General features: G+C 35.5%; 1 protein-coding gene across 1 annotated transcript in view; it reads left to right on the forward strand.

Moving 5' to 3' along the window:
* Nucleotides 1-528: 528 nt before the first annotated feature.
* EPHA5 (EPH receptor A5) overlaps nt 529-15,735 on the forward strand; it is a 269,981-nt gene continuing 254,774 nt past the window's right edge. The window contains exon 1 of the mRNA XM_039222255.1: nt 529-1,141. Coding sequence (XP_039078186.1) covers nt 544-1,141 — 598 coding nt within the window. The 5' untranslated portion in view covers nt 529-543. The remainder of the gene's footprint in view (nt 1,142-15,735) is intronic.

Here is a 15,735-nt window from a genome sequence, read left to right on the forward strand (position 1 = left end):
GTTTTATTACATTGATGTGTTATGTGTAATATGCCAGAATTAAACAAATGTGGATTTGCATTTTTCTCCCTGTTTTTCCATTTTTGCTGCATTTTACTATTATCTTTTTTTAATGTACTTCTTTTTTCTGTCACATTTTATATACTTTCTTAGCTTTTATAGTTAATTTTCTTCCGAATATACATCCTTTCACTACTCCTTGTTAACTGCACCCACATTCAGTTTTCTCCTTTTTCTCTGAAATTCATACTCTTTTTCCCTGAAATTTGTATGTGTTAACTTTTGAGTTACAATGAATATTGTCCTATTCATTTACTTATTCTAAAAGGTATTTTTAAAGTTCTCATTATAGAACTCCCTCTCCTAAGACCATAGATGAAGGTGACAGAAATTTCTAGATCTGAAATAATTTCCTTTGACTATTTTTACAATTTTCTAAGTATTAAAGACAATTTCTTTCTATTTTATATTATACAGTGGGAAGAGATTGGCGAAGTTGATGAAAATTATGCTCCTATCCACACATACCAAGTATGCAAAGTTATGGAACAGAATCAGAATAACTGGCTTTTGACCAGTTGGATTTCCAACGAAGGTGCTTCCAGAATCTTTATAGAACTCAAGTTTACTCTGCGGGACTGCAACAGTCTTCCTGGAGGACTGGGAACCTGTAAGGAAACCTTTAACATGTATTACTTTGAGTCAGATGATGAGAATGGGAGAAACATCAAGGAAAACCAGTACATCAAAATTGATACCATTGCTGCCGATGAAAGCTTTACAGAGCTTGATCTTGGTGACCGGGTTATGAAACTGAATACAGAGGTCAGAGATGTAGGACCTCTAAGCAAAAAAGGATTTTATCTTGCTTTTCAAGATGTGGGTGCTTGCATTGCTCTGGTTTCTGTGCGTGTGTACTATAAAAAATGCCCTTCTGTGGTGCGCCACTTGGCTGTGTTCCCTGACACAATCACTGGAGCTGACTCCTCGCAGTTGCTTGAAGTGTCAGGTTCCTGTGTCAACCATTCTGTGACGGACGAACCACCCAAAATGCACTGCAGCGCTGAAGGGGAGTGGCTGGTGCCCATCGGGAAATGCATATGCAAGGCAGGATATGAGGAAAAAAATGGCACCTGTCAAGGTAAGAATTTGCCTGCAGATCTGCAGGCACTGTCTGCGCCAGTTGGATCATGTATATGTATTTCCTCCAATGATTATAAGCAGATGACCTTTTACTTCGCTAATTTATGGAGATTATTTCTTTTCAAGTTTGATTTCTCTCTTAGAATTTTAAAATTTCTGGCAACGATCAAAGATTTAATGTACTATTTTACTGGATATACATAATTAATACCCAGAGAGTGTCTTACTTGCAATGTAGTATTTCATATTCATTTTGCTTTCAGAAGTTTTATTTTTGAGCAACTCAAACCAAAGGATTATTTCTTTGCGTGAGTATTTTCTGGTATGAAGTATTGTCTCTCCATGAAGAGAAAGTAGTACCCTTACTTTGCTATATAAAATTCAAATGCAAGTGTTAGGTGAGATTTGTTTGGCATGCTTTTAACTGCCTTTAAAAGTTCTTCAGAAATAAATTCAGCCATAAGAATCCCATACAAAAATGCTTGTCAGCTGACAATACTTAGTTCACTTTGTTGTTCATGTATAATTGCTATTACAAGTTCCCTTTTAAAAATTTCCACGTCAGAGGAGGCGGGATGGCTCAGTGGGTTAAACCTCCTACTTCGGTTTAGGTCATCATCCCGCAGTCCATGGGTTCGAGCCCTGTGTGAGACTCTGCAAAGAGCTCAGAGCCTGGAGCCTGCTTCGGATTCTGTGTCCCCTTCTTTCTCTGTACCTCCCCCACTCATGCTCTGTCTGTCTATCTCTCTAAAATAAATAAACATTTAGAAAATTACAAAAAATTACAAGTCAATATTGAATGCATAGTAAGTAGTACCCAAGGAAATAACTTTGGAAATGGAACCAACACAAAAAGCTTATTTCAAAGTAATTTATGCTTGGGGAAATTTTTTGTTTTATTATTTTAATTGAAACTTGACCATGTATGCTCCCTCTTCATTTGAAAATATCCTTATTTTGTCCACAATGTGGTGAGTTCAACTTAGATGTTTGTCAATGACTTTTGGGAACAAGTTAGTACTTTATGTCGAAGTGAACAACAGCTTATGAGTAAGAAAACATTTTTACTTAAAAAAATTCATTCATCCTTATGAACCTGTTTTCACCATGCTGTGCACATGGTAAATAGGTTGTGAGACTTAGTATTAACTGAAGAGAAAATCAAGTACAGAGAAGTCCCCTTATCCCACCTGGTAGCTCCAACTGCTTCCCCCCCTGCCCCAAATCTGCTATATAATGTGAATCAAACTTGCTCAAGTTTGTTCAGGACTGACTGTAAATTGATCATAGATCCAGGGGATCAAAACTAGGGAAATGACCTGTAAATCATAGTGACTTTGATTAATTATTTCTCTCTAGAAACACATTGCAGCATCTTTAAAACTTTTTTTCAGGACACCTGGGTGGTGCAGTTGATGAAAGCATCTGACTTTGGCTCAGGTTATGATCTCATGGTTCACGAGCTCGCTCCCTACTCTGGGCTCTGCACTTTTTCTCCCTCTCTCTCTGTACCTTGTGGGATTCTCTCTCTCTCTCTCTCTCTTACTAACTTGCACTGTCTCTTTCAAAAAAATAAATTAAAAAAAAATTTTTCAGCATCAGCTCATATTTTGTATCCCTACAGTATCATCTACAATTAAGTTTATGGTTGTCTTTCTATGTAGTCTGCAACTCTATACCTTTATATATGTATATACATATATATGAAGTTTTATTAAATGAAAATTATGTTTTGGAAACAATTTTTAACTTGCTATGGAAATTAATTATATTTTATTTGGGAATAGATGTGAAGGAAAGTTCTAACTACCATTATCTTTTCTTTTAAATGGTTGTCTGAGTGTAAAGTGAAGATAAATGTAATTGTAGAATCAGAAGCAGGAGAATAAACATAATCTGTTGAATACGTTTCGTTATTTTCTCTAAAATATTTACAATACAAATCTTACTGTTTTAAAAATTATGTTTACTAGTATTATAAAGCAACAAGTTGAATTTGATCACTTGCTTATGTCACTTTAGAGAATGGTATGTGGCCACTTCTGTGGAGAACACAGTGACTTTTGTTTTCATCCAGATGCGCAGAGGGTATAAAGGACCTGTGCATTTTTTAAATTTTTTATTGTTGTTGGGATTACAACATTCTTTGCATGCTTATCATGAAAGTATCTTGAGAAGCAGTGTTCTGAGAAAATGTTTCTCAATCCAGGCATTCAATGCATATCTTTTTCTTCCTACACTCAGAAACCTGAGAGACAGTGGGATAAACTAGAGAGGCTACATTGTAGAAAACTTCACTAGGCTGGTCTAAATTCATTTATTACCTTACCCTGGTAATCGGAACAAAGGTTGCAGGGTGATGAAGGTTGTGAACTAACACAGCCCCAGAGGGAGTTCTACACAACATAGTTCATATGAATAGTGGACTCTTGGTGTTTTCCGAAACACAGATGGCATATGGCCACTCTCTGAGGAGTTTCAAAAGTTCATCTTATAAATAACTTACCTCATTGAATTAATAAATAAATATTGAATGATTGTTTTAGAGAATTAAGGTATCACAGATATTCCTGAGGCATTTATAGCTACATGTAGTAAGAATATGCAAATTTAGATGTATCTGTGTGTTATATAAAATTCCACCATGACTTTAAATAATTCTGTGATCTTTTTTTTTTAATATTTTTATTTATTTCTAGGAGAGAGAGAGAGACAGAGACAGCATGAGCAGGGGGAGGGTCAGAGAGAGAGGGAGATACAGAGTCTGAAACAGGCTCCAGGCTCTGAGCTGGCAGTCAGCACAGAGCCCGACGCGGGGCTCGAACCCACGAACCGCGAGATCATGACCTAAGCGAAAGTCGGACGCTCAACCGACTAAGCCACCCAGGCGCCCCCCCCAGATACTTCTTAAACTATGCTTCCTCCTCTTCTCTCTGCACTAGTCACATTGGCTTTATCTCACTTTCTCAAATGCAATTTGCCAACTTTTACTACTTGTTCTATGATTCTGTTCCTTTGCTCTGAAGCATTCTTTTACCTACTTCATGCCTGATTAACTCATACTAATCCTTCAGATCTGTCCTCTGACACCCCTTCCTTAGGGAAGCTATCCCTGACTCTTCAAAGTTAGGCCTCTCTGTTACTTACTTCTATATCTTCCCTTCATCAAACCATTTAGAGTTATGATGTTGCATCTTTTGTTAACTTATTATTTGATTAATAACTATTTTTACCCTCACTAGACCACACACTCCTTGATGGCAGAGATGGTGAAGAGATTATTTTAAGAAATGAGAAAGAAACCAGAAGTCAAGAGGTAGAGAAATAAATTCAGAAGAGAAAGTAGAATGGGCAAAAGTATAAAAGAATATTGTGCTTTAAAATCACAGTATTCCTCCTTTATCTGAGAAGGTTTCATTCCAAGACCCCTGGGGATACCTGAATTGTGTATAGTGCCAAACCCTATATATATTATGTTGTTTCCTATGATAAAGTCTAATGTATAAACGAGGCACAGCGAGACTAACAATAACTAATAATAAAATGTAAAAACTATAATAACATGCTGTACTGAGTTATGTGAATGAGATGTCTCTCTCAAAATATCTTGTACTTTATTCATCCTTCTGGTAATGATGTGGGATGATAAAATGCCTACATGATGAGATGAAGTGAAGGGAATGAAGTAGGTACTGTGATCTATCATTAGGCTACTATTGAGCTTCTGACAATATGTCAGGAGCATCATCTGAGTCTGGACTGTGGGTGACTGTAACTGAAACCACGAAAAACAAAAGAGTGGATAAGGGCAAACTACTATATTGATTTCTTTTTTTTAATGTTTATTTATTTATTTTGAGAGAGAGAGAGCACAAGGGGGAGGGACAGAGAGAGAGGGAGAGAGAGAACCCCAAGCAGCCTCCATACTCGGTGCACAGCCCCTAGTGGGGCTTGAAGCCATGTCTGCAAGATCATGATCCATGCTGAAATCAAGAGTTGGACGCTCAACCAATTGAGCCCCCAGGTACTCGTGTTTTGATTTTTTTCTTTTACCTTTGTATTTATTTGTAGAAAATCTCTTCTGTCACAAAATTGACAAAGTGTCTCTTAAACCAGTCATTTCTTAGTCCTAAGATTATCAGGCCAAATTTTCAAGTTACGCCGCATATAGTTGGCATATGATGTATTAACTGTTATATAGACCATCTTAGTGATTTATACTTCAGAACATCACATCCTGAAATGTATTTATAATATACACTTATTATACACTTACACTTAATTACTGTTTCTTTGCTAATCAAAATATATTGGTATTTAATTTAGGATATAATTATATTAAGAAGCTGAAGTTTGAGTAAATCTGTTGTAATGATTATCATACGTTAATATTTACTAAGCTTGTTCTAGGATGTGACCAGGTAGTTGCTCTTAGATCATGCTCATGTGACCTGATATATATGCAAGGCATGATGGCATTGACACAATTGGTTTTAGAGACTAAACAATCAGGATGCAGAGCGCTAGGCAGCTCATTAACACATGGCTTCAATCTAGAAGACAACCAAGAAGTGATTGAGGAATCTCTATTTAACAGTTCAGGCTCTATCATCTTCTTACCCCCCTATTTAACTTCCTTTAGGAGAAATTGACTATCTTTCCCGTAATACCCTGGTTTCAATGAGGTAACAAAAACTCTGGTTTCTATTGCATTAATTTAAAATATAAAATGCATTTATTTTTCTAAGGCTTACTTATATGCCAAGATTTTCAATAATAAACTGTTTAAGTATACACATTTATTTCTTTGAAATGTTCTTTATTTTCAGAAACTAATAATGTATTAAATCCACTTATACAAGTATGTTTTCCTACTTTTTATTTATTATTATTTTTGATGAAATTCATGCTATTTTTTCCCCTTAAGAGTCATACGAATGTTTTTTGAGTATAAAATTATTAGCAAAAACCCATTTTGGAAGTTTCTGCTTTTTATTGAAGTGAATGTGTTTGACAGAAGTAATTGAGTTCACATGAATCAAATGTTGCCTGCTGAGTTCTCTTGTGATTATGTTGCTGACTTACTCATATGCAAGGCAAGACCACTAATCTTCATCAGTTGCTAGTGGAATGAAGTAGTAATTTGAAATTACTCCTGGATAATTATAGTTTCACTTATATCAAATGGAGGAAAGAGATTTAGATTGTGGGTCACTGCCAAAACCAGAATGAAGAAGGTATATAGTGCATGCTAAAATACAGGGTAAGCGAGGTTACATGCCAAGGGCTGTGGAGAAAAAACACTTATTAATTGTCCAACTGGGAGATGATTGCATAGAAAGGAAAATGTAGTGCAAATACTGAGCTCAAGAAAAAGCCTTGATTCAGAAACAGTCCAGATACTGCAGGGAGTAGCATGTCAATCATTCATACTTTTGGTGCATATTTATGTCTGAAACAAAATTGACTGGAAAAATAGTGTGTTAGGTGCTTGTGTAATTATGCATTTGAGAGCCTAGTTATTTTTAATTAGGCACATTACCAAAGAACATCAAAGGGGTTGAACTTTTGGTTCTATTTGGTATGCTCTTTTATACAACTAAAGGAAACTTGGGGCACTTGCGTGGCTCAGTTGGTTAAGCATCAGACTTTGGGTCAGGTCATGATCTCACGGTTTGTTGGTTCGAGCCCTGCGTTGGGCTCTGTGCTGACAGCTAGCTCAGAGCCTGGAGCCTGTTTCAAATTATGTATCTCCCTCTCTGTCTCTCTGACCCTCCCCTGCTTATCCTGTCTCTCTCTCTCTCTCTCAGAAATAAATAAAACATTAAAAAAATTAAAAAAACAAAAGGAAACTGATTTTAATTTCACAATTTTAACCAAAGATGATAGTTATGTAAGTATGAATATAGTGGTGCACATGAGTGTGTGTGTGTGTGTGTGTGTGTGTGTGTGTATGCATGTTCTACTTCTGAGAGCCATCACCAAGACAGTTAAGCGGTTAAATCATTTCATCCATTTGCAGGTATTATATATGAGAATAATGAAATGAGTTTTTCTTGTAACTCCTCCTTAATAGTTTTGGATTGGTTCTGTCACAGTCTTAGAGTGTACTTTACATTTATTTTTGGTTTACTTTTCTTTTTTTTCCCTAAATCAAGTTTTCTCAATACTGGTACTATTGACATTTTGGGCCACTGGTTGCTATTGACATTTTTTGTTGAGTGACAGGGTAGTCCTAGTCATTGTAGGATATTTGGCAGAAAAACTGGCCTCTAATCCACTCAGTGTAGTAGGAAATTCCCCTCCCCATTTTTATAATCAAAAAAATGCCTCCATAGAGTGCTAAATGTCCCTGGGGGCATATTTATGCCCAGTTGAGAACTTCTCCACGTAAATAAATGAGATATGCTGCCAAAAACTAAATACGTTTATAGACTGGTTGGTTTCTTTTGTAAAAGTGAATATTTTTCTTAAAATTCTGCAAAATAAAGGATGTGTACATTTGGAAATAAGACTTATTTGGAGATCATAGGGAACATGCTGCTTGTGAGATGCAGAATACTTTAGTGGTTTGAACATGTAGATTCTGGCCAGAATGCCTGTATTCCAATCCTGCCTCTGCCATTTATCAACTCTATCTCTGTGTAAGTTATTGAATCTCTCCATTCCTTGCTTCCTCTGTCTCTAACTAAATCATAGCAATGCTATGAGACATTATATGGAAATTACTTACCGCCTAACACACTTTACTTATTCAATGAACATTAGCTACTTCTTATATCTCTCATTAAAAATAAAATGTATTTACAGAAGTATATGTCTATTGTAAAATACTGGGTAGTTTTAGGTTAGAAAATTTTCTGGTTTTCTCAACCTAGAAATTATATTCTTGAGCAGTATCACTTATCAAAGGATAATCCTACATTTTTATTTATTGGATGATCAAAACTATGATTAGAACTCTTTTATAAAAAAGATTTGCAAACTGATTAGCTATTATCACTTTAGTCTTTATTATTATACTCAGCACTGTATTCCATGTATACAATTCCTCTATCCTAGAAATGCAGAGACGTAGGTATAGAAACATACATATAGACTCACATCTACAGTTACAGTTTATGAGAGTTGCTAATGATAGTGTGAGTGTGCAAGTTTAGATAGAGCAGTAAGAAAATATTTCTCTGAAAAAGTGATATTTAATATAGATGTGGGGTTAAAAAAAAACAATGCAAGGAGATACAGAATGGCTTAACAAGCAGAAAGAGCTTTCAGTGCAGAGATCCATCACATTACATTAATTAATTTTATGTATATCTCTTTTCTTTCTAAAATTATATTTTAAAGTGTATTTGCATATTACAATTAGAGTAATAAATGAGCTGTAAATTCCTGAAATTACCTGCTAAAAGAGTCTGTTCATATACATAGTATACTATCTTAAGGATAGAGAATTACTAAGATCTATAGTCGAAGACAGACATATCAAACATGAAACAATTCAGTATTTTCATTGGGTAGCTATTTGGAAATTATTACACTCACTGAAAATATGAAAGGTTTTTCTGGTTTAAGAATTTGATGTTTCATTGATTCAACAATGCCTAGTAATTTGTGAATTGTCTGCCATATATGCATGGCAAAACAGGGAGACTTGGTAATGAAAGAAAGGAAGGAGAAGAATTAAACACTCTAACATACTGGTCAGTTTGTCTCCTGGACAAACTTTTAATCTTAATTTGCACTCTTACTTCTCGCTTATGAGAGCAAGAAAGTGTACTAGTGATAGTCCTGAGTTTCTCCTTCCCTCTCCCATCTGTCTCTCTTATTATACATATCTATCTATCTATCTATCTATCTATCTATCTATCTATCTATCATCTATCTATCTATCTATCTATCTATCTATCTTTCATCTATCTGTATATGTATAGAAAGACAGATGGAGAGGGAGGGAGAGAGAATAAATGTAACAGATAAATGCTATCCTTCATATGTATAGTGATTCTAATAACCAATTTGGGTAGGTCTCTAGGATATTTTATTATGATGATGAAACATTCTGTATTGTTATCGTGCAAATGGATTATAACATTAATGACTGGAACTCCATCATGATCATATGGATAGAGAATTAATGATTATATTTATGCTCAAGTGGCTTATACTGTTCAAAACACCTTCTGTTAATAAACATTTATTAAAATGAGATGCACTGGATAGGGTCCTTTTATTATAGTAAATTAATATAGAACGATAATTATTAGAAAAAATAATTACACTGATCTTACAAAGGCCATATTTTAACTGATATATTTTGAGTTGAATTTTAAATCAATAACAGTTAAGTGTGCTAGGAAACCAAAACATAGTCTCTTTTGTTTTATTGTTTGCTTCTTATTATTTGGATAGCAGGAAAAGGACTTACATGAAGTCTGATAACACAAATCAGTATAGCTCTCATGGGAAAAGTTGTGTGTACAGAGAAACTTAATGTTGGAAACTCTGAGTGTAATTCAGCAAACATCTCAGTGTCTGCTCTCAGACTTTCAAAAGCAAAAAAAAAAAATGCAAGAAAAAGAATGCAAATATTATGAAACGAAGTAGCTAACCCTTTCATAAAATAATTAAGTAAACTTAAAATCTTAAATCTGAGGGCTGCGTCTTACTCTTCCATTTCATAAATGTGTGATTGTGGACAAATATAAAACCAAACTGAGCTCATCGTTCCTCTTCTGTGAGATGCTAAATAATACAATATACACATACAAAATCTGCCTGTACATGCATATGAAGTCTACCTAATACAGGAGTGTTGTATGGACCAGCAACATCAGCATGACCTGATAACTTTTTAGAAATGGGGAATTTTAGGTCCTATCCCAGAAAAACAACTAAATCTGAATCTACATTTCAGCAAGATCTCTCAGTGCTTTTTTTACATACATTCAAGTTTGAGAAGCACTGATTTAAAGGACTCTTGAAGTGAATGCCTTTTCTTTGTTTTCCATATTTAGAAACTGAGGCACAAATAAATTAGGACCATATAATTCCATAAAATCATATAACTGCATAAGTTAGGACCATACGACAATGTAAGAAATACATTTATCCTAATCCCTTTGGATACTTGGCAAGATATTTCACTATTTATGTTGTTTCAGAACTATTATGCATTAATTATATCTTTATCTCCTCCTCCAGATGTTCCTTAGTATGTTTTTGTTTTTTGATATAGATTGTAGTTATATAACTTTTGACAGTATTAGGTCCAATGATACTATTTTCCTTTTTAAATTTCTGCTAATTGCATTTTGACTTGGAAATCCCATACCTACTATCTATTATTTATACTCTTATAATAAATAGACAGTATCAAAAAGTTAGGGAAACAATCAAACCACAGCAAAGTAGAGAAAGAAAGTACAAGTGGCACCAATGTTCTAATCACTCCTACTTATGAATTTACCTGTCCATTTATGGGATGCTTGTCTTTTGTCATTGACTTACAAGAGCTCCTTACATGATTTAGCATTTCCTCCGACTATTATTGGGACCAACTTCTATCTAATTCTTCTGTTCTCAACAATTATAGTGCAACAAAATAATTGAAACCATATAATTGCTGGACACCCCTACAAGAAATTTTGATCCCATCTTGTAGTACCAGACAGGTTATCACTATTTTTTTTTAAAGATCCCCAGGTAGATTGTAATGTGTACAGATGGGATTGAGAAATATTGTAATATTTAACAATAAACTTTGGTGGCTTTTGGAGGCTAGTATAAATTTGCACACCAAAACTCCACACAGTGAAGGCCACAGATTTTTGACTCTTAAAGATTGATTTCTTTCCCCCATCAACTCTTTGGCTGCCCTTGTGCACATGGGCAGTGTTTTACCCAGTGCCTTTTGAGGGGATAGCCGGCTCGTCAAGGTTTTGGGCTTTCTGAAGGGCACCCCACTTAACAAAATGTCATGGTTCTTTTTTTTTTTTGAGCCTGGAGTATTCAGATCCAGTCCCCCAGCTCACCCTTCCTGGCCTGGAGAGTAGCAGTCTTAGCTTTAGCAGGCTGCTCAGCAAACCTCATGCTTTAGTGTCCTCTGTTTCCGGCGCCTGTGGCCCGCCTGTCCCAGACCTTAAAATATATATATATTAATTTTCTTATGACTTCCCTACATTGAAACAAAACATAACAAAATGAACCCTGATCTTTGGTCTGTTTAATTTAGCATTTCTAGGTGTTTGTGGCTGGATCCTTATCAGGTTTCCTTATACCTTTTAGATGTTCAGACTTGGAATTAGACTTGTACATTTAATTTGAGATTCTTCAGTCTATTACTGTGATTTGTATAGTATATAAGCACAATTAATTACAAGGATTGATTTGTAGTTTGTAATCACATAGCACATCGATGATAATCTTGGGATTAGTGAATAAAAATCAATAATTTTTAAGGCCATGTTTCTCTTACAATTAATATGGTAAATGTTTTGTGCTCCAACTATGTAAGTTTATTAGTGCATCTCCTGTGTGGAGTAACCTTGAAAACTCTATTTAACCACTTTTAATGGTTGTCCAGAACACTAACTTTCTAAGTAACATAAAAGAAGCTTACTTGTAGGTATCAATCTAATTGATTTATTAATATAGTTAGTTTATGCTACTTACAGAAGAAAAGGTAAGTACTCTGTTTACCTAAATGATGTATTTTTTGCCTTTCAGTTTCACTTATTCATTAATCCAGAAGGACATGCAAGTTATTATAAAGCAGGAAGGCATGGGCAACATGCCCTGACATAGTTCTTTCTAGAAAGTGTATCATTCTTTAACTGTACCGTTAAAAATAGGAATTCTAAGCTCTCCATGATCTCATAACTAGTTTTTGTTACATGAAAAATGCTTTTGTATCCTTTATTGTTTCTGGTTATGGATGTGGGTCACATCTTATCTTCTAGGATTTTATTTTCTTTGGTGTTTAAATGTTTTGTCTGCATTTAAGGCTGGCCAGTAGGAATTTGTGTATAAGAACTGAAGTGATTTGTTGATATGCTTTGATCTGTACTGAGCTTAAAGATAGCCTGTTCATTTGAGTGCCTTAACGTATAGGTTAAAAAAAGGAAAGGAAGGAAGAGACACAGTTTGGGGAAGTAACAATTAGAGCAAATGATAATTTGACTGATGGATAACTCCATTTCTTTGATGGAATTGTTAGCAGGAATCAGACTTGGAGAATGAATGCTTCCAAAGTTCCTGCTGTGTGATTGTGAAGGAGAATAATAACACGCTACTCCATATGCATAAGGGCTTTGCTTCTGATGAATTCAAAGCGCTTTGAAAGGATTCCATTAGGACATTTCTTAAATAAAGAGTGGGACTATCAGAATTTTCTTTTCCACTGTATGGATTGGAAAGTGATGTGATGTGATCTCACCAAGGTTTTCCAGTGTTCTGCTCGTGCTTCCCCTTCCAACACTACACCTCCAGTTTTACACCTCACCATCAAAAAGCAATATAATTATGCTCTTTTGAAGGATTGCTAATATTCACCTACTCCCAGTATCTTCCAATGCTAAAAGCTTCTTTTTTTAGAACCAGGCTGACCTGTATTATTTATTTATTTAAAATTCTCTTTAGAAGGTTTTGTGTGTCATCTGTTGTTGCTCTCTTGGTTCAAGCATGATTTAATATGTCAACCCTCGTTTGCTTAACTGGGCTTGATTGTCTTCCATACTTTACTTAGAACTAGGCAGTCTCCTTTCAAGCATGTTCCTGCCCAGATAAATGAAATGTCACAACAGTGAGGATGCTTTGCTTTGTGACAGCAGTAACTTTCTTTGACACAGTCAGTGGTTGCAGAGAAGGGTGATGGGGGAATTTAAAAAGTAATAATAGAGCCAACATAAGTCAAGTCGGTCCTGTTTAAATCCACACAGACAGCAGCAATAGATAATGCACTTAAACTTGGGGAACTTCACTCTTCGGGTGAAAATGAAGTTAAATCCAAAGTAGGACATTTTTTTCCCACTATGGACAAAAGGAAAATATCTGTTAGCAGTTTCTTCACAATAATACCCAGGGATAGCATTTTATTTGTATAGTTTGATTTATTCCATGCTTTGTTGCCAGGCCAGAGATGTTACTGCTCTCAGTTCATAATGTTAGAAACTTGGCCATAGGAAAAAATTTTTTTACCTTCTCCCACAATAAAAGTATTGTTTATGATTTCAAAACGTGGATTCAGTTTTGAAGATTGGAGGCTCATGAAGCTTAGTGCCTGGCAGAAAGAAAATCCTCAATGCATGCTATTTACATAGCTTTAAAAGTTAAAAGCAATTTCAATGAGAGATAACCCTAGAATAAGTCCTTGAGGTTTATTCTTTTTTTGTCACATGTTCTATCATCTGTTGGTGGTACTATCACCACCCAGGGATGGTGACCTATTCTCTTAGCAGATGCAGGACACTGAGAAGTGGGAGCATACTCTTTGAAAGTCAGTCTGCACCAGGTCAGCTACTCAGGTCAGGGACTTATTTAAAAACTAAGGCGGTTTTTGAGTGTGTGAGTTTGTATGAGTAAGTGAGTATGAAAATGTTTATCTCAATTTGAGGGGGAAATAAACTGGACCAACAGGGCATATTACAAGTAATTAAATATATGTGACAAGAATGGAGAGTCAATTAATAACAAGTCAGTCAGCGAATGAAGAAAAATTTGTGATTCAGGAAGCACCGAGGTGAACAAATAGCAGAGTTTTGAAAAAATCTGAAGAAGGTGAATGTCTTAATCAAGGGCAATCTGTACCATCAGTGAAAAGACTGGTCCAAGCATTTTTGTGATCAGATCTCAGGAGAACTTGTTATTTAAGTTGAGGAGAAAAGGACCTTGTTCCTAGAAAATACAAAGTGGGCCAAAGGGAATAGTTTGATTTTCAAGTGAGTGTCAAAAACTAGAGCTTAGAAATAATAGGGATCCCATGAAATAAGGCCTAAGGTTCTGAATACCAGGATTTTCAGATTATCTTTTTTTAATTGAGTATTTATTTATTTTGAGAGAGAGAGAGAGAGAGAGAGCGCACATGAGCAGGGGAGAGGCAGAGAGAGAGGGAGAGAGAAAAAATCCTAAACAGGCCCCATGCCCAGAGAAGAGTCGGATGCGGGGCTCAATTTAACAACTGTGACATAGTGACCTGAGCCTAAATAGAGAGTCAGATGCTTAACTGACTGATCTACACAGGTATCCCTCAGTATATCTTAAATGGGTAAATAAAGCTAGAAATGATTGTAAAGACCTACCATGTGCCGATACTGTTAAATATTTTATTCACAGTCTCTCTTTTAAACTGACAACATCCCGTGAGGCATAGTTTCTAGAGCAGCTGAAATTCATGGTAATTTTGTTTACATCACTCAAACTATAACTAGAAAGTGGTGAACTGACATTTCAACCCACGTGTGCTTGTTTCTGAGTCTGTGTTTTTCTATTATATTATGTGTTCTCCATTATAATACTTAAGCTTCACTTAATTTTGTCATCTTGATTTAGATCACATGTGTGCCTATTAGTCTGTTGCCCATGGCAGCTGTACTGTACATTAGGAACAGTGACACTCCAGAAAAATCTAGGAGCCACCAGAGTCATCTGGAAGATTCTTGTCCCTATGTCTGACCTCAGACTGAGGACAGGGAAAGGCAATTTAAGGTGGCTAGAAAGGAGGAATAACATAGGGTCGGGAGAATGGAAGACATAAAACAAAGCATGACTGAGTGAGCACACTAGGAAGAGAACATGTTAGGATTCTGAGGGTCTTACCTTGGAAAGTACAAGTCCTCTCATTAAGCTACACAAGCAAAATCAGGAATCAAAATAGAAGTTATTCCAAACATCCACATAGGAAGGGAAACACCACTTTCTGGAATAAACCTCATATACATGTTGTGCTTGAGGAGAGCATGGGTCAGTGGGTGAAGATCTCTCAATCCATTTCTGATTTTTTTCTTTGTGCATTCTTGTGTGCATGAGTTACTTGGCCTTGCTGGTCTTCTCCTATAAATATTATAGGAGGCTTTAAAAAAAATGCTTCGGCCTTTGGAGTATTTGAGTGTCATTTTATTCAAATTTTGTTTTGTTGGTTTTGTTGTTTTTACTTTGTTTGGGTATGTGGTATGGAAGAAAACAAATTGGACTGTATTATGTGAGTGAGGAGATTTCTAAGGATTGAGGTTTGGGAACACTCTCTGTGCCTCATGGACCTGGTTGGATCTTTAGGTTTTCCTCTCCACAATAAAGAAATGAAATGATTCTTCATCTCCCAACAATCCTAACATCATACATTTTGCAAGTATGACATTTTTGACTGGAGGAGACTTCCATTTTGAAGTATTTTCTAGTCAGTCTTGATTGTGAGAAGTTGAAAAGGGATGGGATACAGAACAAAACAAAAGCAATTTAAACCAAAAAAAAAAAAAAAAAAGAGCAAACAGACCTTCATAAACAAAATAGTACAATTAAAATAATAGTCATTTCTCTTTCAACTGACTTAAATTAAAGAATCAGCTTGATTATAAAGGCAAATATTCTTATGGTCTA

This window comes from Hyaena hyaena, unplaced genomic scaffold (genome assembly GCF_003009895.1).
Source record: "Hyaena hyaena isolate Hyena2069 unplaced genomic scaffold, ASM300989v1 scaffold_1090, whole genome shotgun sequence".
Classification (NCBI taxonomy): domain Eukaryota; kingdom Metazoa; phylum Chordata; class Mammalia; order Carnivora; family Hyaenidae; genus Hyaena; species Hyaena hyaena.